The 27,336-nt window shown below is 38.1% G+C and overlaps 1 protein-coding gene across 1 annotated transcript in view; it reads left to right on the plus strand.

The window, feature by feature from the left end:
- Positions 1–27,336, plus strand: part of kis (chromodomain helicase DNA binding protein kismet) — a 1,089,809-nt gene that overhangs the window by 980,456 nt on the left and 82,017 nt on the right. The window contains 2 exon segments of the mRNA XM_090383876.1: positions 2,487–2,607; positions 18,188–18,369. Coding sequence (XP_090240002.1) covers positions 2,487–2,607; positions 18,188–18,369 — 303 coding nt within the window.

The raw sequence follows: 27,336 nt of genomic DNA on the forward strand, positions 1-27,336 counted from the left end.
CCTTGAATACTGTATACAACTATGGAGGCCCCATTTTAAGGAGGATGTAGAGCTGTTGGAACGAATACAGAGAAGGGCAACAAGATTAGTGAATGGAATAAAGGGTTGCTCTTACAAAGAAAGGCTTAAGTTTTGCAAATTACAGTGTCTAGAAACTAGGCACCTGCGAGGTGATCTGATTGAGGTGTATAAAGCCTTGAATGGTTTGAGCATGCTCAATACTGATGGTATAATTCCTCTTGCTCAAAAAAACCACCTGAGAGGGCATAAATTCAAATTGAGGAAAGACGGGTGTAGGATAGATATGCGGAAGTTTGCCTTTAGCCAGTGGGTGGTTGATTGCTAGAACAAACTTCCATCTGTTGTTGTAGAAGTTGATAGATTCAAGGCAGGACTTGACAAATATTTGGAGCGAGTGGATGGGTGAAATAAGGGTTTTTTTTTTTTTTTTTTTTTTGGCTGATGTTATATAAGCTTGCTTTCTTGCATCATGTGCTTTTGCTAATGCTAAATAGCTTTCTATTTACCATGCATATTTGGTGGACTATGACTGTAGATGCCAATGCACCAAAAATCTCTTCAAAGAACAAAAATCCCATGTGTTAAAATACAATAAGATAAAAGTGTTAAAATATAATATGATAAAAGCGTTAAAATACATAGTAGCTTTCGAAACGAAGTGCCTCTTCATCAGCTACTCTGTGAATGGTGTTCTGCAGTATATATTGATAGTTACAATAGCACAAGTCAGCTGAGCGTGACGTTCTATTATTGCCTGCACGAGACGTCTTTTGAACGTGTATACCACATTGGGAAATAGAACCTTGCTCTCTACAGATGATATCTGTAGAGAGTTCTCAATCATTGACTCTCTGTTTCGCAAATACAAGGCACAGCTATGGGGTAACACCCCTGTTACTCCTATCGTGGCCAATATTGGCCACTCTGTGGTGTCGTTATGTTGACGATATTTTTGCAATTGTACACTGTTGATCAGAATCTGGGCTGCTGCAATATCTCAATTACCTTTCGCCCATCATTCAGTTTACGATTGAACTAGAGGTTGATAATACTTTTCCTTTTTTGGATATGTTAGTCCAACGCATGGATTCATGTTTAGTGACTTCTGTTTTTAGGAAGCCAATGTGCGCAGGCCAATATACCAATTATGGCTCTGGCACACCCCTGGTCATTTACGTAGCACTGCTCGTACTTTATTCTCCCGTGCTTGGATGCACTCTAGTTCGATTGGTGACAGGCTATTGGAGATTTCTAAAATTATGGCGGAGCTTTCAAATTGCGGCTATCCACCGCATGTTCTAGATAGATGTGAGCTTCAGGCTCACGAATTTGTTATGAAATCAAACTCGTCTTGCATCAATCAATTTATCTCTACTACCTACATTCCCTATTATCCAGGCGTATCGGAACATGTTGTTAGGATTTTGCGTCAACTTCTGTGGAAGAAATTACAATCTATTATTTCTAAGGTGAAAACACCTGTTCCTCCTTTCCTATGGAGTGGTTCTGTATACCGTATTATGTGTCTGGATTGTGGGGGGGGGTGTTATGTAGGTGAGTCTGGTAGAAGATTGGAAGATCAGGTTTCTGAGCATGAGGTGACTCTGCGAACTGCTAATATTGAAAGCTCTGTAGTCACCAAGCATTATTGGATTGAGCAGCACAATCTTGATCCCCAACAGGATATTGAAATTGTTGACTATTCACGTGATTACCGCCAGCACTCATGGCTTTGAGAAGCACTGCACATAGTCACCAATAATAGTACTATGAATCGCACAAGAGGAGTACACTTACACCCTATTATGGAATGTACTGTATTGCAGTGCGATGAGCTCTGGTGATCATCACATGTACGTAATTGTGCTCTACCGACACCAGGCTCGTGATACATGATCATGCCCAGCTGACTCGTGCTGTTGTAACCATCAATATATATACCAAAGTACACCATTCACAGACTAGCTAATGAAGAGGCACTTCACTTCAAAAGCTGCTATGTATTTTAATGCTTTTATTATATTATATTTCGATGCTTTTATCTTATTTTATTTCTGTTTTATGTTATGTATATATAATTTTTATTTTAATAAATTTATTTATTTTAACCAGCTAGTCGGTCGTCGCAAGAAACTTGCGATGCCCAACTAGCTGGTTAAAATAAATGGATGATATACTCCTTATAATATCAGCTTTGGTAGACAACAGACTAGCTTTGATAACTTGATAAGGAAGAGGAAATAAAGTTCATTAGTGCTCATTATGGCTGGTTACCAAGATGCGAGATTATTGAATTTTCTGGGACATTTGGTCTTTTATGTAATTCATTTTTTATATTAGCTGTTATATTCCTATGATATAAACTAATTTTATATTAATCTTAAATTATTAAAATTCACTGTTATTTTTGCATTAATAAAAATTAATTAGTAATATGGCAATTATTTGGTCTCTGATTCTGACAGTTTTCTGAAGAAAGCATACGGCATTTGAGGAATCGTAACATATCTATGGGAATTACTACAAATTCTGCCCATCCTACCTTAAATCAGAATTCAGAAGCATCTCTTGCTAGACTACATTCAGGTAACAATGCTTTGTTTTCTTTTGTATATACATGCTATGTAATTTATAATTTAGATAATAATGCAGTAGCCACATTAAATGTATATAAATTAAGTTCATGGAGCTGAAATGGGCCGTGAACTTGAAATTCTCCCCCACCCAACTCTTCTTCTTCTTCTTCTGTTTTCAAGACATCAAGTACCAGAAACTTCATTTGTTAGATAACATGCAAAGTAAATTAAGCAGGGTAAGTGAATTATTTTAGAATAGCAAATATTTTAATGGCTATGTAATGGAAAACACATGATTATGCTCAGCTGCAGATACAAAACCATGAAACATTATTAATAGTTTTGGGTAGTTCCAAAAAGAAGAAAATACTAATGCACGAGTAATAAAATATGACGCTCCAGCTTGCTCACAAAAGACTGTAAGTATCAGTTCTGTATTAACTTCCTGCCTTTTATAAAATGAATCATTTTGCTTAATTTCACAAAAGTTATGAAATTAAAAATGTATCAATTTTATTATCTCATTTTCAAGACCTTCAAAACAGCTTCAGGATATGTCATCCCAAAATCAACAAAACTCAAATTTTACATTCCTACCAAGATGTTTCCCCACAAGAACAGATTCATCTGATCCAGATTTAATTTGTCATTAAAAGAAGTTGCTCAACATGGGCACTTGTGTGTGGCTATGAGAACTTCCCAGTGATTGAGCACCCACACCTTGGTTCCAGGGTTAGATCATTAGAATCTGGCATGTGCAGCCATGCACCATGACTCATGGAAACTCAGAAAGGGAGATCTTGGTGGGTAAGGGCTCCAGTCCTAATATAACATTTTTTACACTGCTTTGACAAGGAGGGTGGTCACGGACGAGAAAGCTTTATTTTATTTTTATGAGTGATTTAAATTATTGTTCTTCTTGGTCACCAACTAGGCCTCCCTACCTAATCAATCTGATAATACTGATAGTGCCACTGCAGAACTGAGGATACACTGCTATCAGTGTATCCTCAGTTCTGCTGACATCATTTTTCCTCATTCTCCTGGAGAGCAGGAGTTCAACTGGAGAGCAGGTGATCAGGAAAATGTAATATTTCTTCATCCTGAAAGGATTAAAATGGTTGGTAGATCCCCAAAATCTGTGAAAAGGCTGCATTTTGTAGATCTGTTAGTTGAAGCCTCACATCCCAGACATAACCAGCAAATTCTGAAATCCACATGGGGAGAGATACCTATCATCATATCAGAGTGGGGTCTTCTTTTTATTTCTCTGAAAAAGAGATGATGCTCTGAGTTGAAAGATCGAGATGCAACAGCTATCAAGTTAAGAGCAGTGCACAAGGATAGGAATCACATTCCTACTTGAGTTCTTGTCCTTACATTCAATGCCTCACAACTTCCAAGTTCCATTAGAGCTAGCTGCTTGTACATTCCCAATTCACTGAGGTGTTTGAAGTGCAAAAATTACAGCCACTCACAAACAATCTGTTGTGGTAATCCTACCTGTGCTCTATGTACCATGGAGAGTACCCTATATACTCCCAAGCATAGCAGCAGTGGAAGGAAGAGAAAGGAATTCAAAAACTAAAAATATTTCCTACCAGGAAGCCAGAAATTCCATCTTACCTGTCATTTACTGAGTTCATCAAAGCCAACTCAAAAGAACCAATCAGTTTGGTAATGCTGGTGCATCACTGATACACCAGTATTACCTGCCGACCGGGCTAGCCAAGTGGGTAAAGTACCTGCCCGGCAACCCAAAGGTCGCGGGTTCGATTCCCGCCTCGGGCTTGGATCAAAGTACTGCAAAAACCTTGGGAGGTGCAATATGGCCACAGAAGCCGATGCGCCAACAACTACCAAATCAAAAAAAAAAAAAACCAGTATTACTGGGTCTGATCCCTTTCGTGAATTGAGGAGACCTTCGCATATCTCCAGTTCTGTAGGAACCTCCCCTAAATTCAGGGATAATCTCATAATCATGGCTAGTTCGCTTAACTCTTTTGTTGCCTGCTTTAATATAATTTTTTTTTTTTTTTTTTTAAGTTTAACTTCATTGGTGTAAATCACTTGATGATTTATGTCCATCCCATGCATTTTTATTCTCTACAACAAATCTCGCCAGTTCACCTGACACCAATTAAGGTTTAAGCTTTCAACAGTATCTTTTAGTTGGTATAAAAAGCCTAGTTGCTTCTATTGCATCCCTGAATGCTTCCCACTTAGAATTTGCTGTTGATAGCTTCATCAGTTGCCATACTACATAGAATTTAAAAACTGAGACAACTGTAGCACCTCTATGAAATCAAAAGCCCTTCCCTCTGCACTCCGCAGTAGTTACATCTTTAAGTAAATCTCACATCAGTACACTCTGATCACTGCCACCTAGTGGATCTTTTACATGCAGATTCTTAATGCACGGAGAGTTGATGCTCATAATCAGATTAAGAATAGTGCTTTCTCTTGTTGCCTCTAACATGCTAGTGCAGAAAACAGTCATCCAATAAATCTACGAAAGTCTTGCTATTGTGTGGGTCACCAACTCACAGGGTCCAGTCAATATTTGTTATACTAATCAGAGTCATTAGCCCTGTAATACACTCCTACTCTCATTTTTGGTTTTTCCACTGCTTATATCATCAGCCACTCATATCAATTGGATGCACTGTCTTAGATTTAATATGCTTCTTAATTTTGAGCATAACCCCCCTCCTCCTGTCTTTTCTGTATACATTTTACTCCCCATATTCAAATTTTGCATGCCTTATGTCTGAGTGACACCATGTCTCTGATATCCCCAGAATGTCTTCAGTTGCTGACTCAACCAGTAGTTCAAATTTATTTTCTGTGCCCATAGGATTAGTGTACATGCAAGTATACTTGTAACTGTTTTTACTCTTAATAACCCTAACATGGTTCATATATTTTCTTGTACCATGAGAGCCCCCAGTAGGTCTTGAAATTCCCGACACCATGCCTTCCAGGCTGATGCATGTTTCAATAGAAGCAGTGCTATTATTATTAGTAGTATTATTTAGTTTTTAGGAGCATTAGCAACTAAGGCCATATTGCTCCAGGGATATGCAGTGGTCATTTCCTGACCTTTCCACATCCTCCGTATTTCGTGGGCACATGCTCGAACCCCGATCTAATCAAGAAGCGTGTGCTATGCACTGCTGCTCCTGCCCACCTGGCTACGGAGGTGCCAGAGACAGTGCAAGATTCCTTCTTCACCTGTGAAAAGTAAGCTTTTCACTGATCAGGGTCTGGTGAGTTTCTTCGTGAAATTTTTAAAATTTAAAAAAACGAAAACTATATGTATAAATACTTTTAAATATTAATTTGTTCTGAGTGCTATTGAACCTCCTTTATGTGATAAAATGTTTTAAACTATTAAATATCATTAATTGACTGATTAATTGAATTAATCCACAAACTGTCTAAAAGCTTCATATACAACCAATCAGAGTTTAACTAATGATGATAGGCTTTTCTTAACTTATACCACAATATTTAACTGTACTTTAAAATATACTTCATTTTATGTACCATCTTGTTTTTTTAAGCTTTCTCTTATGTTCTTACAGCAGCTCCTTGGAATATATTTTAATTATTTTAACTGTAAAATTATGTGATTAGTAGCTTTTAAGTGTGTAATTTATAACTGAATTCCAGTTCTGAATTCTATTCACTTTGACAATTGAATGGTTCCGACAATATTTATGGCTCCATGTTCTTAATGTTACACTACTACACAAATGTGGAGGCTAAATCATGTCAGATTTTCGACTCGCATTCCACTTTCTCTTAGTTCCTGGGAACTAAGAGAAAGTCAAAATCTTAACACATTGAACCAACTGATGATGATCACAAAAGTCCGACATTGTGACTCTTGGTTTGTTCATGCTTTTAAATGATTTCGTGATGGTTTTAATTCTCACCAATAAACCATTGAAAGAAGGTGCACTCTGCAGGAGATTCAGAATTTTTAGTTATTTAAAATATTTTTTTTTCTAACTTCTTTCCTGAAAAACATTCACACTTTTCATTCTTTAACCATGCAATCAGGAAGTAAGTTCTCTTTCTTAAAAGCTATCCTAATCATATAATTTGTTACATTTTTCAGAACTCTAAGCAAAACTACAAATTGATATCACATATTTGGACCTTATAAAGGCTTTTGATACTGTTGCGCATGGAGCAGTGTGGCATTAGAGGCAAATTGCTGCTAGGGATAAAGGCATGGTTGAGTGGAAAAAGACAGAGTCGTAATCAATGGACACTGCTCTTCATGGACTAATATTAATAGTGGAGTCCCCCAGCATTCAGTGTTGGGTCCTTTGTTGTTTTCTGTATTTATGAATGATATTGATGATGGTATATCAGGCTTAATGTCCACGTTTGCTGAGAAGAGTTGAGCAGATGAGCTGTGAGGTGGCAAGTTTAACATTGTGAAATGTAAAGTACTGCATAACGAGAGTAACGTATCAACTCTGTGGTACTACACTGACAGTATTAGAGAATGAAAGGACCTGGGGGTAATTGTGCAGGCAGATATGAAGTTTTCTAACAGTGCAGACGGTCTGCAAGAGTAGCTCATGGTGTCTTGTCAATGATATACAGGAATTTTTCTAGCAGGGATAAGGTGATTATCCCCTTTTATAAGACAATGGTCAGGCGACACCTTGAGTACTGTATGCAGGTCTCGAGGCCTCATTTTAAGAAGGATGTAGAACTGCTGGAACGAGTACAGTGAAGGGCAACAAGATTAGTGAATGGAACAAAGGGTTGCTCTTACGAAGAAAGGCTTAAGTTTTGAAAATTATAGTGTCTGGACACAAGGCACTTGCACGGTGATCTGACTGAAGTGTGTATAGCCTTGAATGGTTTGAACATGCTCAATACTGATGGGATTCTTCCTCTTGCTCAGAATAATCGCTTGAGAGGGTGTAAATTCAAATTGAGGAAAGACAGTGGTAGACTAGATGTGTGAAAGTTTACCTTTAGCCAGCGAGTAGTCGAGTGCTGGAATAAACTTCCGTCTGTTGTTGTAGAGGTTGATAGCTTCAATAGATTCAAGGCAGAACTAGACAAACATTTGGAGTGAGTGGATGGGTGAAATGAGAAGGGGCTTTTTTTTCTTTCTTTTTTTGGTTGATGATATATAAGCTTGCTATCTTGCATCATGTGCCTTTTCCTAATACTAATATAGTGCACTGGAATCCTTTTATTATTTTTTACATGAGCTGGCCGTAGACGGCGCTCAATTTGAGCATCGATCAATCCTTTGCAAAAGTAGAATGAGAGAGGAAACCTGACTTTCTGTTTCTTTTCTAAACAGTACTAATGAAATTAAGCCAGCTACTTGGTCACTTTGTGGTACTGCCCAACACCTCTACCCAAGAGGACTAAAATGAATATGGACTAAAGTAAATATGGGCTACACTAGCTCAGTACCACGTGGATCTGTTGATTTGGGTGAAAGAGACATTGAAGACAATATAACATTGACTGCTCAAATATAGAAAACAAACACTGCCAAGGGTGCAACATTTTGTTTCCTCCTTTCATTCTGCACTAATCAAATGACAGTCTTTTGAGCAGATTACGGGCACTCCCCGGCTTGCGTAATACTCAACTTATGGAAATACAACTTGACGTAAGTTTTTGCCGGCCGGTGCAATCTTCAAAAGAACGTATGAATAAATTCATTGATTGTAGATATAATAACTACTGGTGCGAATCTAATGAATAATATATATCTGTTTATATACATATACGATCTCTGGAAACCAGGCAAAAACCAGTTGTAATCAGCCTTCTGCACTAAGTGGGGGGCTCTGCTGTAATCACCTTTCCTCTTCAAGAGCATCTCATGGGATGCATGATGACTCTTCCTATGATTAAGGCCAGCCTCTTTCAAAATCGGCCATGTGGTAGGCAATGGCATACCACCACATTATCTGATGCCACAGAGACCATAACAAAACCAACTCCAAAAACTGCTGTGAAAGGAAGACCTGCAACTAGATGGAAGGATGGGATCAGTGAACTTTTGGGCATGACATTTTGCGATGCCGCTCGTATAGCATATGATCAATGCAGTTGGAGGATTTTGTTGGTAGCCACAACAGCTCCTCAGGGAAGTATGTGACTGGAAGAAGAAGGAGGAATAAATGGAGGTATCATGAAAATATAATGTGAACCCAATAACACTTTTCTTTTTTTTTTTTTTTTGTAATTTGTTCTTGTGGTATCATATCAGAGAACCTCAGAATTTGAAATTTTCGCTATATAACTGAGCTATTTATCTCTCTAAAAGGTAATTTTTATAATTGAAATTTCACTACCCTTTCATTGTTATATGTTCTGTTATAAGAATCAATTTTGAATGCCTTTGTGATATTTTTCTAAAACACATTTCTGGAGGTCACTACCATAAAACAAAAACAATTTGCACTTTCCAGTTTATTAGGCTTTTCTGTTAGTGCAATCTGTTATAAACTGGTAGCAAACTCGATCTTATTACACTTGCAATAATACCGATAACTGTAATTTTGTGCTTTATTACGTTACGGTATTATGGGGAAATGAGTTCCCCTTCACTGAAATCTTCAATCATATAAAAACATAAATAAATTTTCAGAATCTTCTCATCATTCTTATTTACTTATTACAATGGTGAAGGAAAAGGGACCAACAGAAATTGCAAGTGCTGGCAGTGGTAGGAAATGAAACAAAATTGATTTAGAAATGAAAATGATTAATTAAGAAGTACGAAGCAGGAAAATGTTTGTCATCTGTTGCACAGAATTAAATATCGCTGCTTCAACAGTGAATGCTAATTTAAGGGATAGTGCATGTATAAAAGAACAAAAGATAAAAGTTAAAGGATTAACGCATTTATGATCAAGAGTGATCACAAAACAGCGTTCAGGTGATTATATTGAAGATGGAAAAGCTATTAATAATATGGATGGAAGAAGCAAGTGCCCCTGAGTCTAATGGCCATTCAAGCAAAAGCAAGAAATATTTATGAAGATATTAAGGATAAGTACAGCAAACCCCAAGCCAAGTTTGTGACAAGCAACAGATGGTTTAATAGGTTCCAGTGTTGCGCTGGTTTCCACAACATTAAAATATGTGGTGAAGTTGCCAGTGCCAATTCTGCAGCTGCAGAGAAATTTTATGATGTGTTGGGAAAAAAACCCTTCTAAATCTCCACAGCCCTCAACTTCTGCAGCAGCTTGCTTATCAACTGGAGAGTTAATTCTGGCAACGATGCTTGAAAGGTAAACTTGCTGATGTTGTGCCTGTCTCCTCTCTTTTTGTAATTTTGTACACTTTTGTAATTTTTCCTGCGAATGAGAGAGAAAAAAAAATTGAATAAATAATTCTATTTAATGTTCATCGAACATTTCTTTTTTTGCTTCGATCAAATTCAGCATGCATAGTTGCGAGTGCTGCATAAGCATTTAGGGAAGTTCTGACTTACGTAGAGTTCCGGGAACACAACCATTACGTAAGTCGGAGAGTGGCTATTACCCTTGTTTTTTTTTTTTTTTTTTCTTCTTTTTTTTTTGTGTAGAAACATTTAGAGACCTTGCTGCTCCTTCTGAGTTGGTCTGCAGGGCTAGTTAGGTGACCTACTTGTTTAAATGAACTTCAACATTCAGAATTGCTATTAAAATACTCTACTTTTGTTGGGATTCCTGCTAACTTCGCCTATAATGCCACATCAAATAGCTTTAAGGGTATAATCAGGAATGCAGTCTCTTTCTCTCCCCCCCCCCTACAAAAAAATAAAAACAACAATTATGTTTCTTATAATTTACAGCTACCACTGATTTTACGCTAAAAGCGGTAATTTTAAATATAATTTATAGTAAAGTACAAGAAAAAAACCAGAATATACAATGGTGGGCAAAAAAAACTGCATCGCTTGTGAATTTTGAAAAAAATGTGTTTTACGCTGTATTGTGGGTTGCAGAAATGTTCGAAATGCATTTATTCGATGGTATATATATCTCTGTGAATGAAATCCAATAAAGAGACTCCATGTGATATACTTAATTGCCATAAATATCTTCACAAAGAATAAAATGCATAATTAATGGAAATATGAGAAATCATGCAAATGGTAATCATGACAACCAAACATGTTTTATTGCATTTATATGTACAAACTGAAACGACAAGTTAACATGATAGTATTATGTACCGTGAATCAGCAAAATAAGTCCTCAATATTTTGTTTTTCCTCCTTATTCAGAACCAGAAGTTAATCAACTTCTGGATATACGGTTGCCAAATTTTGTGGTACACACCCTTACAATTCTCTCCTGCAGCTGAATCTCTCTTGTGAGCAATTTTAGTCATTATGTACCAGCAATTTTCAATAGAGTTGAAATCTGGACTGCTGCCGGGCCAGTCCAACAATGTAATGCCAGCATTTCTGAGGTATGACAGCACCTTAAGGGAAAACATTGGTGAGAGTATGTTTTAAGCCTTGTGAGACAAGAAGACAAACTCATTAAATCTAAATAGCATAAAACTTACCAATTTTGCTGTGTGACAAGTTGCTGAGTCCTGTCGAAAAATGCAGTTTTGGATGTCTGTCTGGTGATCCCTAATAACAGGTTTCTGGCACTCTCCAAGATAGTAGTGTAGGTTTCTGCATTCACTAATAAATGAATTAATTCACCTCACCCCTTTGCTTGATATGCCTCCGATTTTTGTCTTCTGACATTTCGATTCGTCAGAAAAGATGACAGTGTCCCATTGCTCCTTTGTCTATGAAACATGCTTTTTGGCCCAAGCAAGTTGCTTCTTCCTCATTTGTTGACAAACAAATGTCAACAAAGGCTTCTTCTTGGGCCGATAGGCATGTATGCCACATTCCGAAAGCTGTCTTTGGATAGTTTGTGCACTTGTTTCAAACCAGAGGCCATCTCAAAACCATGGTGATTACGAAGGCATATCCGTTTCAAATATCGATCTTGGGAAGGCGTAGTCACTCTCTTACAGCCTGATCCAGGTCTTCTCTTCACTTTAATTTTAGTACCTAGTATACTGTTGACAAGGTCCCCATTTTTTTTTTTTTTTTTTTTTTTTGTAATACTGTTGACTGGTGGTAGCCTATTTTATCAGGGATAGTACATGTAGAAAGCCCTTCCTGGGACAGAACAACAGGTACACTTTTTTTCTTGGTGTCAACTGAACATATGGAGCCATGCTTACACCTCCACAGAACAGGATATTAATGAGCGTGTATACCCTTCCAACGGCGTATTTATAAAAACAGCTCATGCAATAGAAGTGTTGTTTGATGCAATATCTTTGCTTTGCAACAAACAAAATGACTGTAGTCAAACACAATATCTTATACATTACACTACAAATGTTACTTTTTTAAGGTGATGCAGTTTTTTTTTTTTTTTTTTTTGTGGTGCCTCCGTAGCCAGGTGGGAAGGAGCAGCAGTGCGTAGCACACACTTCTTGATTAGACCGGGGTTCAAACCTGTCACCACCAAATACGGAGGATGCGGAAAGGTCAGAGAATGACCACCACATATCCCGGAGCAATATGGCCTTAGTTGCTAATGCTCCTAAAAACCAAATAACAAACAAACAAACAGTTTTTTTTGTCTGCCACTGTACTTGTTTTTAGATGTATAAGCATAGGTGCATAATATGCATATTGTCTCACCATATCCATCCGTGCCCATGTAATCCATCCACTAGAAGCCAAGTGCACATGTCTGTGCACTTAGCTTCTAGTGGATGGATATTTATGAAATTTTATATTTACACCTTTTGAAAGGATTTGTTAAACCATTCCAAGTTTCATTGAAATCAGACCATTAGAAACCTGGCAATTATTATTTTTTTTTCAGTCCATATGTGATAACTCTATGAACAATGGATGGATTTCCAGGATTTTAAATTTGAACCTTTTGAACCTTTTAAAAGGATTTGTTGAGCTGACCCAAATTTCATCAAAATCAGGAAATCTGGCAATTATTATTTTTGTCTGTTCATCCATGTAAAGAGGACCAATAGAAATCCAGTAATTATAATTTATTTTTTCATATATATCACATATAGTGTATATTGTAGCACTGGATATTACGTTTGTTGTCTTGTGCTGGTTGTGGGAATGGATAGGCAGTATGGCAGACACACAGAAATGAAATGTTTGCAGTTTGCACATAATGTATATTTTTCTAATGAATTATGAGTTATTGTTATTTTTCCAACGTGTGAAATGTAAATGCACTGCATACAATATGAGTTGTGAATTTTTGATTTCTATTTATTTTAATTTTAAAATTTATAAACTATTAAACTGTGGATGGCACATGCTTGATTATGTGCAATCAGTTAGGCTTGGTCGGTGCACAACCTGCACATCCACATGTGATGGCCCTGATTGTAATATCCAAAAAGGGGATTAGCATACCTGGGTGAAGAAGAAATTAATCATGAACTCCAAGACCAAAATGTAATCCAGGACAAAAGAATAATGGCTAAAAGACATTGAGTGCTTGTCCTTACACATAGCATAATTCTAACTTTTGGCATACCAGATTTTCCTTATCTGTCGTACTGAACTAACTGTAAAATCAGACCCTATATTCTGAATCCATTTAGATGCTTTAAGTGTCAGAAGTTTGGTTGCTCATGGTCTATAGGAGTGTCACAATATGTGCTCATGGTTCTAAGGAACAAACCATATAGACTATGCAGCTCACAAAAAAATGCAAATAATTAAAAAGGGAGAAACAAAAATTCAAATGTATAAAATAAAGAATAAAGTACTATGTTATCAAGAGACTATAGGAGAGATACCTTCATCTGTCCCCCTCAATGTGGGCACCTGTATGTGGTGAGGGGGAACCTCCCAGTGATGCTGCTCGTCCTACAGATTAGCATCCCTGGGATCCAACATCCACAGCCTAGGTTCCAGGCTATCATCATAGGAATTCGGCGTGTTTGCCATGCGCTGTGACCTGTGGCAACTCAGAGGGGGGGGGGTCCTGGTGGTTGAGGGGGGCTCAGCTTCAACAAATTACTTTGGACCCTGTTTCAAAAAGGTCCTGGATGGCCTGGCTTGGATCAATCAGCTAGTGGGTTCGCCTGCAAGGGTCAACTGTATCAATGGCAAGCCCCTACCCTCATGGTCCAAAGGACAGGAATCAGGGTGGCCGCAGTGTGGGTATGTTGTCTAGGTAGCCCTGGCTTCCCACTCCCGAGCACATTTATTGCTTGCAGGGCAGCGGGCATCCCTTTTGGCACCATAGTGGGTGGGGAGCCCGGGCACTGAACAAGTACTAAAACCATTATGTGAATCCTGATAAAATTATTTCCTGCTGATGTCACTTCAGCAAAAAGACAGAAAACTGAAATCATTTCAGGTCCAACACTCCAATATCTGATATTGCACTTTACAATTGAGAAAGCTATAGGAAAAACGTTGACTTTCTTTATCCAGAAGGGTTGGCAGGATCTCCTAAATCAGTAAAACAGCTTCGATCAGGAGAAATCCTTGTATAGACCAGAAGTGACAGACATTCAGAACAGCTTTTCTGAGCCACATCTATCTGGGGAATGCCCATCACTGTTAGCCCTCATAAGACCCTTAACTCATCACATGGTATCATTGCTGAATGAGATCTCATGGATGTGACAGAACAGGACATCTGTTCTGAATTTAAACCCCAAGCAGTGACAGCTCTGAAGCAGTTATTCATGCATAGGGATGGAAAACTTGTTCCAACAAGAAACATCATCCTAACATTCAGCTCACCATTGTCTCCTAATGAAATCAAAGCTGGCTGCATTAACTGTCAAGTGAGTCCATATGTGCCAAATCCTCTAAGGTGCTTTAGGTGCCAGAAATATGGACACTCACAAATGGCCTGTCGTGGAGTCCTTCCATGCGCTCAATGTGCTTCAAAGGACCACGAAACTTCATCATGTTCAGCTACAAAACCCACCTGCATTAACTGCCTAGGAGAATAAATCCCCTGCTTACTCGCAAGCATGTCAAGGGTGGCAGGAGGAAAAATAAATTCAAAGACTCAAGACAGAGCTGAACATATATCAGGAGGCAAGAAAAATGGTGAAATCTATGAATACAAATAAACCAACCTACGCTCATAAGGTAGCAGGGAGGTGTTCCATCAGAACTCAGACCGAACTCATATCACCAAACGATCATTCATTCCCATTGCACACTACCCTGCTGAGTTCAATAAAACCCACACAGAAGGATCAGTCAGCTGCCACTCCTATAACCATACCTCCTAATGCTCTAGCAGTAACAAAAGAAATCGCCAAAGAAAAGAATAAGAAAACTGATCCTAGCACTCAAGAAAAAATGGGCATCGAGAAGAAGGTACTTGACGAAACAGGCTTCGAAATCTTTGCAGAGGAAGAAATGGACACAGGACAGCGTCCATACTTCCCCAAAAAAGATAAATCCAAGACTAACAAAAGTAAGCCCACAGCACCTCAGAACTCACCTGATGGACCCAACAAGACAAAATAATGGCTAAATTCTTGTAATGGAAGTGCCGTGGATTCCGGTGAAATACTTACAACATCAATACTTACACAACTTTCCAAAGTATGAACCAGTTTGCATTTGCTTGCAGGAAAGATATTTGAAGGCAGATGAAAAACCATCATTTCATAATATTAGATCTTACATAAGGATGGAGCTGTTGCTATCCCTGTCGGCAAACAGTCCCCTTTCCAACATATACTGCTTTCCACTCACTTAGAAGCTGTAGCAGTTCGTGTTATGGGTTTTTATTAACTGTCTGTTCGATATATTTGCCACCTAGGGCTGATTTCCTAGATCATATAAAATATCTATGTAGAGTGTGTGAAAATAAATTAAACATTCTACGAGTTATATATGCCATGACATGGGGATCTGATCGTTATTCACTTTTGCAGATGCAGATTTATCGAGCAATGATAAGATCTAGATTAGATGATATGGTTCTCCCATCTACTCCTCAGCGAGGAAAAGTGTCCTAAATTAGTTAAATCCTATCCATCACAGTGCATTGTGTGTGTTGTTTCAAGACCATTTTGTACCTCACCTGTGTACAGTCTATACACAGAGATTTATGAATTCCCACTCATCCTTCGTAGACAACTTCTTCTGAGCTATGCTGCAAAAATTCAAAGCCTTCCCAGACATCCAACTTGACAATATCTGTATACTCCAAAATGGGAAACTTCGTGAGAACAAACCTAGCATATGCAAACCTGCTGGCATACAACTAAAAGAAATACTTTCCCAATGGAACTTAAATATGGATAAAATCTACCAAGATGCCCCAACATATCTAACCCCGGGAGAAATAATTTCAGCTGACTGTGACACGGACCTCACAAAATGGAAACAAAATAACATCCCAAATCAATATGTGAAACAGCTACATTCCTCTTATGTAATGCAATTCTCTGATTACTCACATTTGTACACTGATGGCTCCAAAATGGATACACACATCAGTGCTGCTGGGGTCCTACCAAATAGCATAATTTCTCAGTCACATCCAATAGAATGTAGTATCTATAGTGCTGAACTGTTTGCAGTAAGTCTCGTGCTAGATTACATAAAAAGTATAATTTTTCTCTCATAAAAAGTACAATTTTTACAGACTCATTAAGTGCAGTATATGCTTTACAGCTACAAAATCAACCATGTCATCTGTATATAAGAAAAATTCTTTCCTACCTATCCCATCTTAGGAGAAAAAACCAAAAAGAGTCAGAGTCACTTGGATTCCTGGATATTCTGGAATACTGGCCAATGAACGTGCTGAACAAGCTGCCAAATATCTATCAAATGAAAATTCTCACCTGCATAAAATTCCACACAATGACTTTAAAAATGTCATTCGAAAAGCCTCTGAAAATATATGGACACAGACCAGAAAATCCCAAGAAAACAAACTGCCAAATCAAACCACAGCTAAAATCCTGGAAATTAAGTTTTTGGGAAAACAGACAGAGATTATCCTTGCCCTGCTTCGTATTGGACATACACATTTAACATACTCTTTATCCCCTAATGAAAGATGATCCTCCACAGTGCCTCAGTGTCTAATCATACTAACAGTGAAGCACATCATCATAGAATGTCCACGTTACCAAATTTCCTACCAATAAACTTTCAAATCGCATGCAAATAAACCATTAAGCCTTGAACTCATTGTGGGAGAAAGCTCAGACATAAAGGAACTCTTTACATACCTCAGTCTAATAAACCTCCTTACCAATCGCATCTAATATTCCAACATAAGTGAAAATAACAAAACTTGAACAGGTGCAATATAGCCAAAGCAGCTTTTGCACCACAAAACAATATGGGCTTGACACGCCTAGCGTCCTGAGCTGGATATAATCATTCTTCTCTTTCTTGGTGATTTCCTTCTACTTCTACCAACTCTTGCTCACTTTCTCTCTCTCTCAGGGTAACTCAGGAATTTTTTTTTTTTTTTTTTTTTGACATCTCATGGACAATAACAAAATTTATTATTATTATTATTATTAGCTTCATGGTGCAAGGAAGCCTGAGGATCTGTTCATGTCAAACTGATTGGACATTTATTAACTTTTAATGGCTAATTTCTCCTTTTTTTTTCTTTGAATATGTAATTATTTCTTTTGTATATCTGTATATTTCATTTTTGTATATCTGTATATTTCATTTTTGTATATTTGTATATTTCATTTTTGTATATTTGTATCTCTATAATTTTGTATATTTTGCATCTATATAATTTCTTTTGATGTAAACAGGATAATAGAGAATGAAAAAGAACTGGGGTAACTGTGCAGTCAGACATCAAATTCTCTGAACAGCAGTGCAGACATGCTGCCAGGACAGCTCATGGGGTTTTGTCAGTGATATACAGAAACTTTGCTAGCAGGGATAAGGAGGTGATTATCCCTTTTTTACAAGACCATGGTTAGGCTGAATCTTTTGTACTGTGTACAGGTCTGGAGTCCTCACTTCAGGATGTTGATCTATTGGAACAGGTGCAGATAAGGGCAACCAGCTGGTGAAAGGAGCAAAAGGGTGCTCTTACCTAGAAAGGCTTCGGTTCTGCAAATTGCAGCATCTCGAGACTAGTACTTGAGGGGAGATCTGATTGAGGTGTTGGCTTACATTCAGCTTTTAACATTGAGTTTACTAAATCCATCTATTAACATTTAGTAAGGTGAATGTTAATAGCATTCCGCCACTTGCTGAGTCTATGCATATGATGGGCATAAATTCAAGTTGAGGAAGGATGGTTGCAGGATAGATGTGCAGAAGTTTTCTTTCAACCATGTGATGGTTGATTGGTGGAACAGGCTTCCATCTGTAGTTGTGGAAGTGGATGGGTTGAATAAATTCAAGGAAGAAGTAGACAAATTCTTGGAGGTATGGATGTGTAAACCGTATAGGGTTTTTTTTTTTTTTTTTTGCTGATGCTGTATAAGCTTACCTTCTTGCATCATTTGCCATTATTATTAAATCAGAATATTTTCTGTTCCAGTTAATTTTTTTCTTTTCTTAGGTACAAAGCTGGATGATCTTCGGTCAAATAGTGGATCGCTATTAGAACAAGCATCTATGATGCATCATGACTTCAAGAAATGGTTAGATGAACATCCAGAACTTGTCACATCCAATCCAAATTTAGTAGCTGCTGCTGCTGCTGCAATGGCTCTAAATCCTCTGCCTTCATTTACTCCTCATGTAAGTTCTAATTAAAATTTATATTCCATGTAAAGAACTGTACACGGTATGCAAGCATACAAAATTTTTTAATACATCAGCATTACTGTAAAAGAAATTCCTATATAATATTTCTTTTAATATATCCCCTCAACATGTGCAAACTGCAGTTCCTCCAGATAAGAATCACTGGGATCTAATGCTCACAGCATAGGTTCAAGACTACCAGCTTTGTACTTGTTCTCTGCTGTGACCCATGGAAATTAAGAAAAGGAGATTCTGTTGGTAAGGGCCCAGCTTCAACACACTAATTTGGCCTCTACTTCCATAAGATCAGAGGTCCCGGGATGGATCACCCAGGATCAGTATGCTAGAAGACTTGCCTGCATGGTTCAATTGTGCTGATGCCATGCCCCTATTATCATGGTCTGAGGGCCAGGATTCAGGCTGGCAGAGGTGTGTATGGTGTCTGGGTAGCCCTGGTGTCCGAGTCCCGAATGCATTTTTAGCTTACTTGGTAGTGGGCATTCTTTCAGACTGTGGTGGGTTAGGAAGACTGGGTACTGAAACAAAACAAAAATCTCTATGATTTTTGGTAAATTAAACTCTTTTTCTGGGACGCTAACATGGTCCCTGCCAGATAATGTCCACAGTAACCATACCACCGCAGTAAAGAGGATCAGAATGGAAAAATATTAGGACCTATACCATTCTTCCTAGTAATTCATTCCTCTAGAGAAAAATACAATGGGAAGATATCGCCCTTCTTTACTCAGGAGCATTTGAAGGGTTGTCCAAGTTCTCTAAAATCAGGCAAACAGCTACATTCTGGTATTATTTTAATTGTAACCAAAAGTGACAATCATGCAGAACAGCTTCTTTGAGCCACTCCTTTTGGGGGAACCCCAATAACACAGCCCCCCTCTGACAAGACACTGAATTGTTTTTGTGGTGTGATCACTGAATAGGATCTTGAAGTGTCTGAAGTATAAAGCTGTTTTGAACTTAAGCCACAAGGAGTGATAACTGTTAAATGAATATATGTAGGTAGGTGTGGATCTAGCCCACTACAAACCTTATCTTTAACTCACTGTCTTCTAATTTGTTCATAGTTGCGTGAAGGAATTGAGTACCAAGCTGTTATTAATAAAACATTGTAAGAGTAATAATTGAGTTATAGCTATTATAAGAATATTTAAATGTATTAAATTTAAATATTTAATATATTTAAGAATATTTATTTAGAGTGATAGCTGTTAAAAGAATATTTGTAGGTAGGTGAGGTCTGATATCCACTATAAACCTCATCTTTATTTTTAATTTACTGTCTCCTAATTCCTTCACAGCTGCATGAAGGAATTCAGTACCAGGCTATTAGTGATAAAGCATTGTAATATCTGATAATTTCTATATATTCTTTTGTTCTTTTTGCCAAGTTAAACCTATCTGAAGAATTATTGTTAAATTACATATATATATATCTAAGGCTCTGAATCCTGCTGCTTGTGGTTCTAAAGAACACACACACACATACCGACTGTAACAAGGAAACTCAAAACTGTCCTAATTGCCATGGAAATCATTCTGCCTTCTCTAAGGACTGCGATCAATGGAAACGAGAGAAGAATATTCAGAAATATAAAATAGAGCATAAGGTGTCATATCAAGAGGCAAAAAAACAATTTACAACTCCTGTTAAATCATCTACGTATGCGTCAATTACTCAACGACTACGTTCAGTATCATCTCAAACTGACTGCTCATTCCCTCCAAATATCTCTATATCTGGTTGGGCTAAATCAGTACTTTCTTCATCAAAGGAACACTCTCCCTCCAGATATGTAACTCAAGAAGTAAATACACCAGTAACAGTACCTCCAGATAAGAATCCCAAACAGCAACAGAAAGAACAAATCAAGAGCTCTGAAAGAAGTGATAAATACAAACTCAGATCTGATACCATGGACATCGATGAAAAAGCAGGCGAAGACGATACAATTCTTGAAATTCATCCAGAAGATGACATCGACACAGGCAGACCAGTTTTCTCAAAGAAGGAAAAGGGAAAAATAGACAGGCGTAAGCAGACTACTTCACGGATGTTAGCAGACACCGGTTAAGACCAAACAATGAGTACAGTTATTCAGTGGAATTGCCGTGGGCTCCGTGCTAACGCAGATGACTTTTACGATCTATTAAGTAAATATAAGCCTGTTGCAGTATGCATTCAAGAAACCAATCTCACGAATACCGTATCTATGACAATTAAGCATTATACTATATAAAGAAAAGATAGAAGTTCCTTTAATTCAGCTCATGGAGGAGTAGCAGTCATAGTGAACTCTGTAGTTCCCTGTAGACCAGGGGTGGGCAACTTTTTTCGTCAGCGGGCCGAATGAAATTTTCGCATCATGATGTGGGCCGGAATATATTGAACGATTTAATAAAAAAAAAATCAGAACCTAAAAAATGTTATATTACTTGAATTACCAAATTATTAATGTATTTTTAAAAAAAATATCTGAATGTCCAATTATCATTGAAAATGCGGCATTCGGCATCAATTTTTCTTTTTTTTTTAATTGGCTCATTTTATGGGCTATAAATTATATTAAATTTAAAATTCTAATAATTAGAAAAGGCATAAAATATCTCGCACCAATATTATTTTTTTCAATAAGAAGTCAAACCCAAAGGAACTTCGTTCGATCGATGCTACAATAATAATTAGGAAATAACTCTTTGACGCTGCGTAGAATCACTGGTTACTGTTGTACTGGCCGCGATTCCCGATTGAACCGAATTAAACCGAACGTTTACGGCGAGTGTAGTCAGGTATGGATTTTCTATATTTATGCATTTACCGAGGGGGTTGGATTCAACATCGTCGCGGGCCGGCTGTTGCCCACCCCTGCTGTAGACCTATCCCCATGCAAACATCTTTAGAGGCGGTTGCAGTTTGTGTCACCATTGGTATAACAGTAACATTAGTTTCGTTGTATCTATCGCCAAACCATGCATACAGCCTTGATGATTTAGATGATATAGTAAAGCAAATACCTGTTCCCTTTTGTATTATGGGTGACTGAAATGGTCATCACCCCCTGTGGGGTTCCCAACATCTTGACTCTAGAGGACAGATAAAAGAAAAATTTTTAGATAAACATAATCTAAGTATTCTAAACACTGATGATCACACATACATACATACACTCTCCATCTGGTTCAAGTTCAGCTATTGATCTTTCAATATGCTCCCCAGCAATATTTCCTATCATAGACTGGACTGTTACTGATAACCCTTGTGGTAGCGATCACTTTCCTATCATCTGTACTTTCAGCTCAAGTTCTCCTCCCCAGAGAGAAATTTGAAAAGGCTAACTGGACAAAATACCAGGAAATAGCTCTAATAGATACTTCCGTCATAATAACCCTCACAATTGATTCTGCAGTCAGGTATACTACATGAAAAATAATGAAAGCATCGGAGGCTGCTATTCCAAAATATTCATCCAAAAATGTGGTGGAATGAAAGATGTAACAATGCTAAAAAAGAAAGGAATAAGTACTGGAATCTGTTTCGAAAATATCCAACCATATCCAACCACATCCAACCTCCTACAGTTTAAGAGAGCCAGAGCTAAAGCTCGTCATAGACGAGAGAGTAAAAGAGAAGTAAAAAAGAAGCGTGGGCACGTTTCGCTTCCACCATAACTTCCACAGATACTTCTAAAATATGGGAAAAAATTCAAACGAATTAATGGCAAATACTCACAAACAACTTCTCCTATTCTACTTGTAAGAGGGAAGGAAATTTCTGAACCTCTAGAGATTGCCAATATCTTAGGTACTTCATTTGAAACACTTTCAGCTGTTGCCACATATGAACCAGCATTTAAATTGGTAAAATCCCAGACAGAAAAATACAAACTAAAATTTAATACTGCCATCCCATATTCGTATAACCTACCTCTGACCATGATTGAATTGCGCAGTGCACTTTCTAGATTAAAGAATAGTGCTCCAGGCCCCGATGGAATTTTTTACACCATGATCTGTCATTTAAGTGAGGATTCATTAACTGCCCTATTACAAATGTATAACAGAATTTTTCTAGAGGAATATTACCCTGCTAGCTGGTGCCATTCTTATGTGCTAGCTTTCCCGAAACCAGGAAAAGACCACACAGATCCCAGAAACTACCGCCCTATTTCTCTAACCAGTTGTCTGGGAAAAACATTAGAAAAAATAGTTAACGCTAGATTGACATGGTTTCTAGAAACAGAGAACATTCTAAGTCCAAACCAGCATGGCTTCCAGAGAAGAAAATCTACACTTCATCTCCTTATCAAAGCAGAAACAAATATCCGGAACGCTTTCCTCAGAAACGAGCACCTAGTCATGATATGCATTGACATAGAGAAAGCCTTCGATACAACTTGGCGATATGGGATTCTTCAGGATTTACATAAATGTGGACTTCGGGGTCATCTGCCGATAATCATTAAAAACTTTCTAGGCAATAGATCATTTCAAGTCCAATCCCATTCATCATTGTCTCGAGCATATGTTCATGAAGAGGGAGTTCCCCAAGCTTCAGTGTTGAGCGTCACGCTGTTTGCCATTAGGATTGAAGCCATAACCAAGTGTATACCTAATACAGTTGACGCATACCTATATGCTGACGATCTTGCCATCTCATGTCACTCTCAAAATATGTGACTAATTGAAAGACAACTACAAGGTACCATTAACAAAATAGTCTCTTGGGCCAAAAATAACGGATATCGACTTTCTAAACCAAAAACAACTGCCGCACACTTCTGTCGCAAGCGTTCTTTACATCCTGATCCAGACCTACAGTTAGATTCTCATCATATTATTTTCCAGCCTAGTATTAGATTCCTTTTGTAATTTTTGATAAAAAAAATTAAACTTCCTGGAGCATATAAAACATATCCGTACAAGTTGTCTTAGAAAACTAAATCTTCTGAGAGTAATTTCTTCCATGTAATGGGGCGCAGATCGCTACGTGTTGCTACAGCTATATCGATCGCTGATTAGATCCAGGTTAGACTATGGGTCTCCTGCATATGACTCGGCCAGATCGAGTGCACTTAAATGGCTCGATCCCGTACATCATAGTGCCCTACGAGTTGCACTGGGGGCTTTTCGTACTTCACCAATCTTAAGTCTATATACCGAAGCCTATGAGCCACCGCTACATCTTCGACGACAAGTTCTGTTACTAAATTACGCAGCCAAAATGAGCAGTCTTCCACATCATCCCATATGGCAATATCTCTTTATGCCCAAATGGAGTAAACTTTATGAAAGTAAACCCCGGCTCAATAAACCCTGGAATTAGGCTTCAAACTCTTATTACAAGCTGGGATCTGAATTTCACTAACATACTTCAGAATACTAGCATGGAAACCCAGCCATGGCAAATGCCCCCAATACATATTGATAGACACTTTCAGCAATGGGGAAAGAATAACCTTCCAGATTCCAACATTAGGCAAATTCATATTACCCACTCCTCTGAGTTTAGCACTTCCATTCAAATATATACAGATGGATCCAAAATTGGTAGTAAAGTTGGTACCGCTGTAGTATTACCAAATGTCACCATCTCCAGACAGCTTCCGTCTGAATGCAGTACTTATACCTCAGAATTATACAGTATTGTTCTAGCCCTAGAGAATATCAAAGAAGACTCGTATACCAAATCCATCATATATACGGACTCGTTAAGTGCTGTTAATGCTCTACAGTGTAAATTCTTCCCTAGTCATCCGCTGGTACTAGAACTTCATGGACATGGACAGCAAGTAATATTTTGTTGGATCCCTGGACACGTTGGAATACCAGGAAACGAGCAGGCAGATTTAGCTGCTAAATGTGCTACAAATGTGATACCATCTAATTTCAGGACTCCTTATATTGACCATAAATCCATTATCAAACAGATGTATAAACAAGAGTGGACACGCATGTGGCAAGATCAAGCAAATAATAAACTTCTTGAAATCAAGAGAGAACCCAAGCAATGGCAATCCAGTCTGAGATGAAACAGAAAGGAAGAAACCATCCTGGCCAGATTACGCATTGGTCATACATTCCTCACTCATAGCTACCTACTAACAAACAATGATCCTCCACAATGCAGTAACTGCTTATGCTCATTAACAGTAAAACATATTATCCTGGAATGCCCGTTATATCTGAAAGAACGGAAAACTGCTTTCTTCTCTCATTTTCATAACTTCAGCCAGTTATCATTACAGTGTGTTCTAAGAGATCGTGAGGATATGGATGACATTTTTTTCTCTTTCTAAAATTGATAAAAAAATATCACAATATATGAGTCATATCACTCATAAGACAAACGAAGAAGATGTTAGACAGTAATCAGTGCATTATAGTCTAAGTTGCTGATGCACCAACAAATTTAACAACAACAACAACAGCTCTAAATCCTGTGCGTGCGATTGACAGGTTTCCGAAAAGTAAGGTAACGCATTTTTTTTCTCTTGATGATGTTTAATTATACGAAGTTTAAATTACGGACCAAGAAATAAGTGAACATGCACAATGACTCCAGTTTTATTGATGTACTTGTCCCAACGATGGATCAGTTTATTAATAACTGTACTGAAGAAGTCCGTGCCCACATGCAGTAACCAACATTGCACCGCCTGATGAACTTCCTCATCCGTTGTGAAATGCTTTCCTGAAAGGTGTTTTTCAGAGGGCCGAACAAATGGAAGTCTGGGCTGCAGGGGAGATGTGACAGAGTTTCCCAAATGATTATGGCGCAACCACTCACGAGTGGTGTGGGCAGTATGTGTGGAGTTGCGTTGTCGTGCAACAAAATTATGCTACTCGTCAGGAGTCTTGGTCATTTGCATCAAATGTTGGCCAACGTTGCAGAGTAAAGCTTTACTCTGCAAAGAGTAAAGCTTTACTCTGCAACGTTGGCCAAGCTTTCAGTTTGGCCAACATTGCAGAGTAAAGCTGTGCATTGATTGTTCCTCCCTTCGCAAGAAATCCATCAACAGAACACCATGGCCATGACTTTTAGGACACTGGGAACAGTTTTGAATTTTTTGCGCATATTTACAGGTCATGGAGTCTTGTTTGCTCTCCAGGGTAAAGCGATGAACCCACGTTTCATCTGCTGTGACTATGCAAGCGAGAAAATCCTCTCCTTTGTTGCTATATCACAACAGGTTCTCCAGACACATCCCCATGTGTTTTGCTTTGTTCTCTGACAATTGTCGGGGCGCCCAGCGGCAACACACCTTTCGAAATCCAAGGACATTTTGAACAGTCAACTTACTCACATTCACTATTTGTGCAATTTCACGCAGTTTCACTCGGCTGATTTCAACAGTGATGTGCAAAGTGTTGTCTTCTGTATTGCAAATGTCGATCTTCAATGTCAACACAGCCTGCTTCAAATTCATTACATCAAAAACACACCTGCTTCTTTGTCATCACCTTTTTGCTATACACAGCAACCAGTTCACTGTGAATGTCACTTGATGAAGAGCCTTTTGCTTGCAAAAAGCGAATAACTTTACAAACACCTATTTTAGACCACACTCGCACGGTAGGCAACACTGCACTGGTGGTCTCCTTGAACATTATTAACAGGTCTATCTGTCCATTGCATTTCATTTCATTTCATTTCACCATTATTAAGAGAGAGAATATGTGTTACCTTATTTTTCAGAAACCCCTCGTACACACACACACACACACACACACACACACACACACACACACACACACACACAGTAAATGATATATATACGAATTCTGCTGCTTTATATGATGATACCACCATTTATTGTTATTGTTTTTTGTTTCAATTAGGAGAAATGTGTTAATTATTTACAGCCTTGACCACTCCAAATAACATTTATGATCTATCTCGTTCCTTATCGCATAAAAGATTACCTTTTAACTTCTAACCCCTGCCACGTGTCTATAGCCTTCGGGAAAAGTAGGATAGTGTCTGTAAACAAAAGCAAGTGAACAATCAAGAAAAATCATTCTTTTGTTATCAGGCTACATTGTTCGGGAAAGGTGCAATCTAATTCTCTGTTGCAAAATTTTACTACAAGGGATCACATGATCTCACAGTGCATATGTGAAATTGTATCCACTATCTACTTTCTGTGAATGGACTTGGGTTTAGTCTGCAACTGACATCCATTGAGGACTGAACTGTGGTTTTTCTTTTCTTAGAATAGAAATGTTGCAGAAACATTGAGATTTAAATTGAGTAAAAAGAACAAAATTCTAAATGCTTATGATGCCTTACCTTAACATAGTCAGAGAGAAGCTGCATTAACACTTCTGTGGGAGCTGCTGTGGTGTTACCAACATCAACAGTCTCTGTTTCATTACCACAAGAATGCAGCATTTTCACTGCAGAACTCTATGGCAATCAGTATAATCTATACAGACTCTTTGAGTGCAGTGACAGCCCTCCAAGGCAATTCTCGCTCTCTGCATCCATTTATAAATCAAATAAGAAAGGCGCCTCCGTTGCCAGGTGGGAAGGAGCAGCAGTGCGTAGCACACACTTCTTGATTAGACCGGGGTTCGAGCCCGTCACCACCAAATACGGAGGATGAGGAAAGGTCAGAGAATGACCACTGCATTTCCCGGAGCAATATGGCCTTAGTTGCTAATGCTCCTAAAAACCAAATAACTAACTAACTAACTCAAATAAGAACTCAGATATCTGAATTTCATAACAATAGGCAGACTGTCACGTTTTGTTGGATTCCAGGGCACACTGGAATACCAGGAAATGAGAGTGCAGATAAAGCAGAAAGAAATCCCACTGACGATGATCATATCCATATTCCTTACACAGACTATAAACCAATCATATGCCAAATTTGCAATGAAAAATGGAGAGAAATTTGGCATAAACAGTTAAATAACAAGTTAGAAATATAAAACTGA

This window comes from Mastigoproctus giganteus, chromosome 10 (assembly GCF_048544385.1).
Source record: "Mastigoproctus giganteus isolate SK-2022 chromosome 10, ASM4854438v1, whole genome shotgun sequence".
NCBI classification, from domain to species: domain Eukaryota; kingdom Metazoa; phylum Arthropoda; class Arachnida; order Uropygi; family Thelyphonidae; genus Mastigoproctus; species Mastigoproctus giganteus.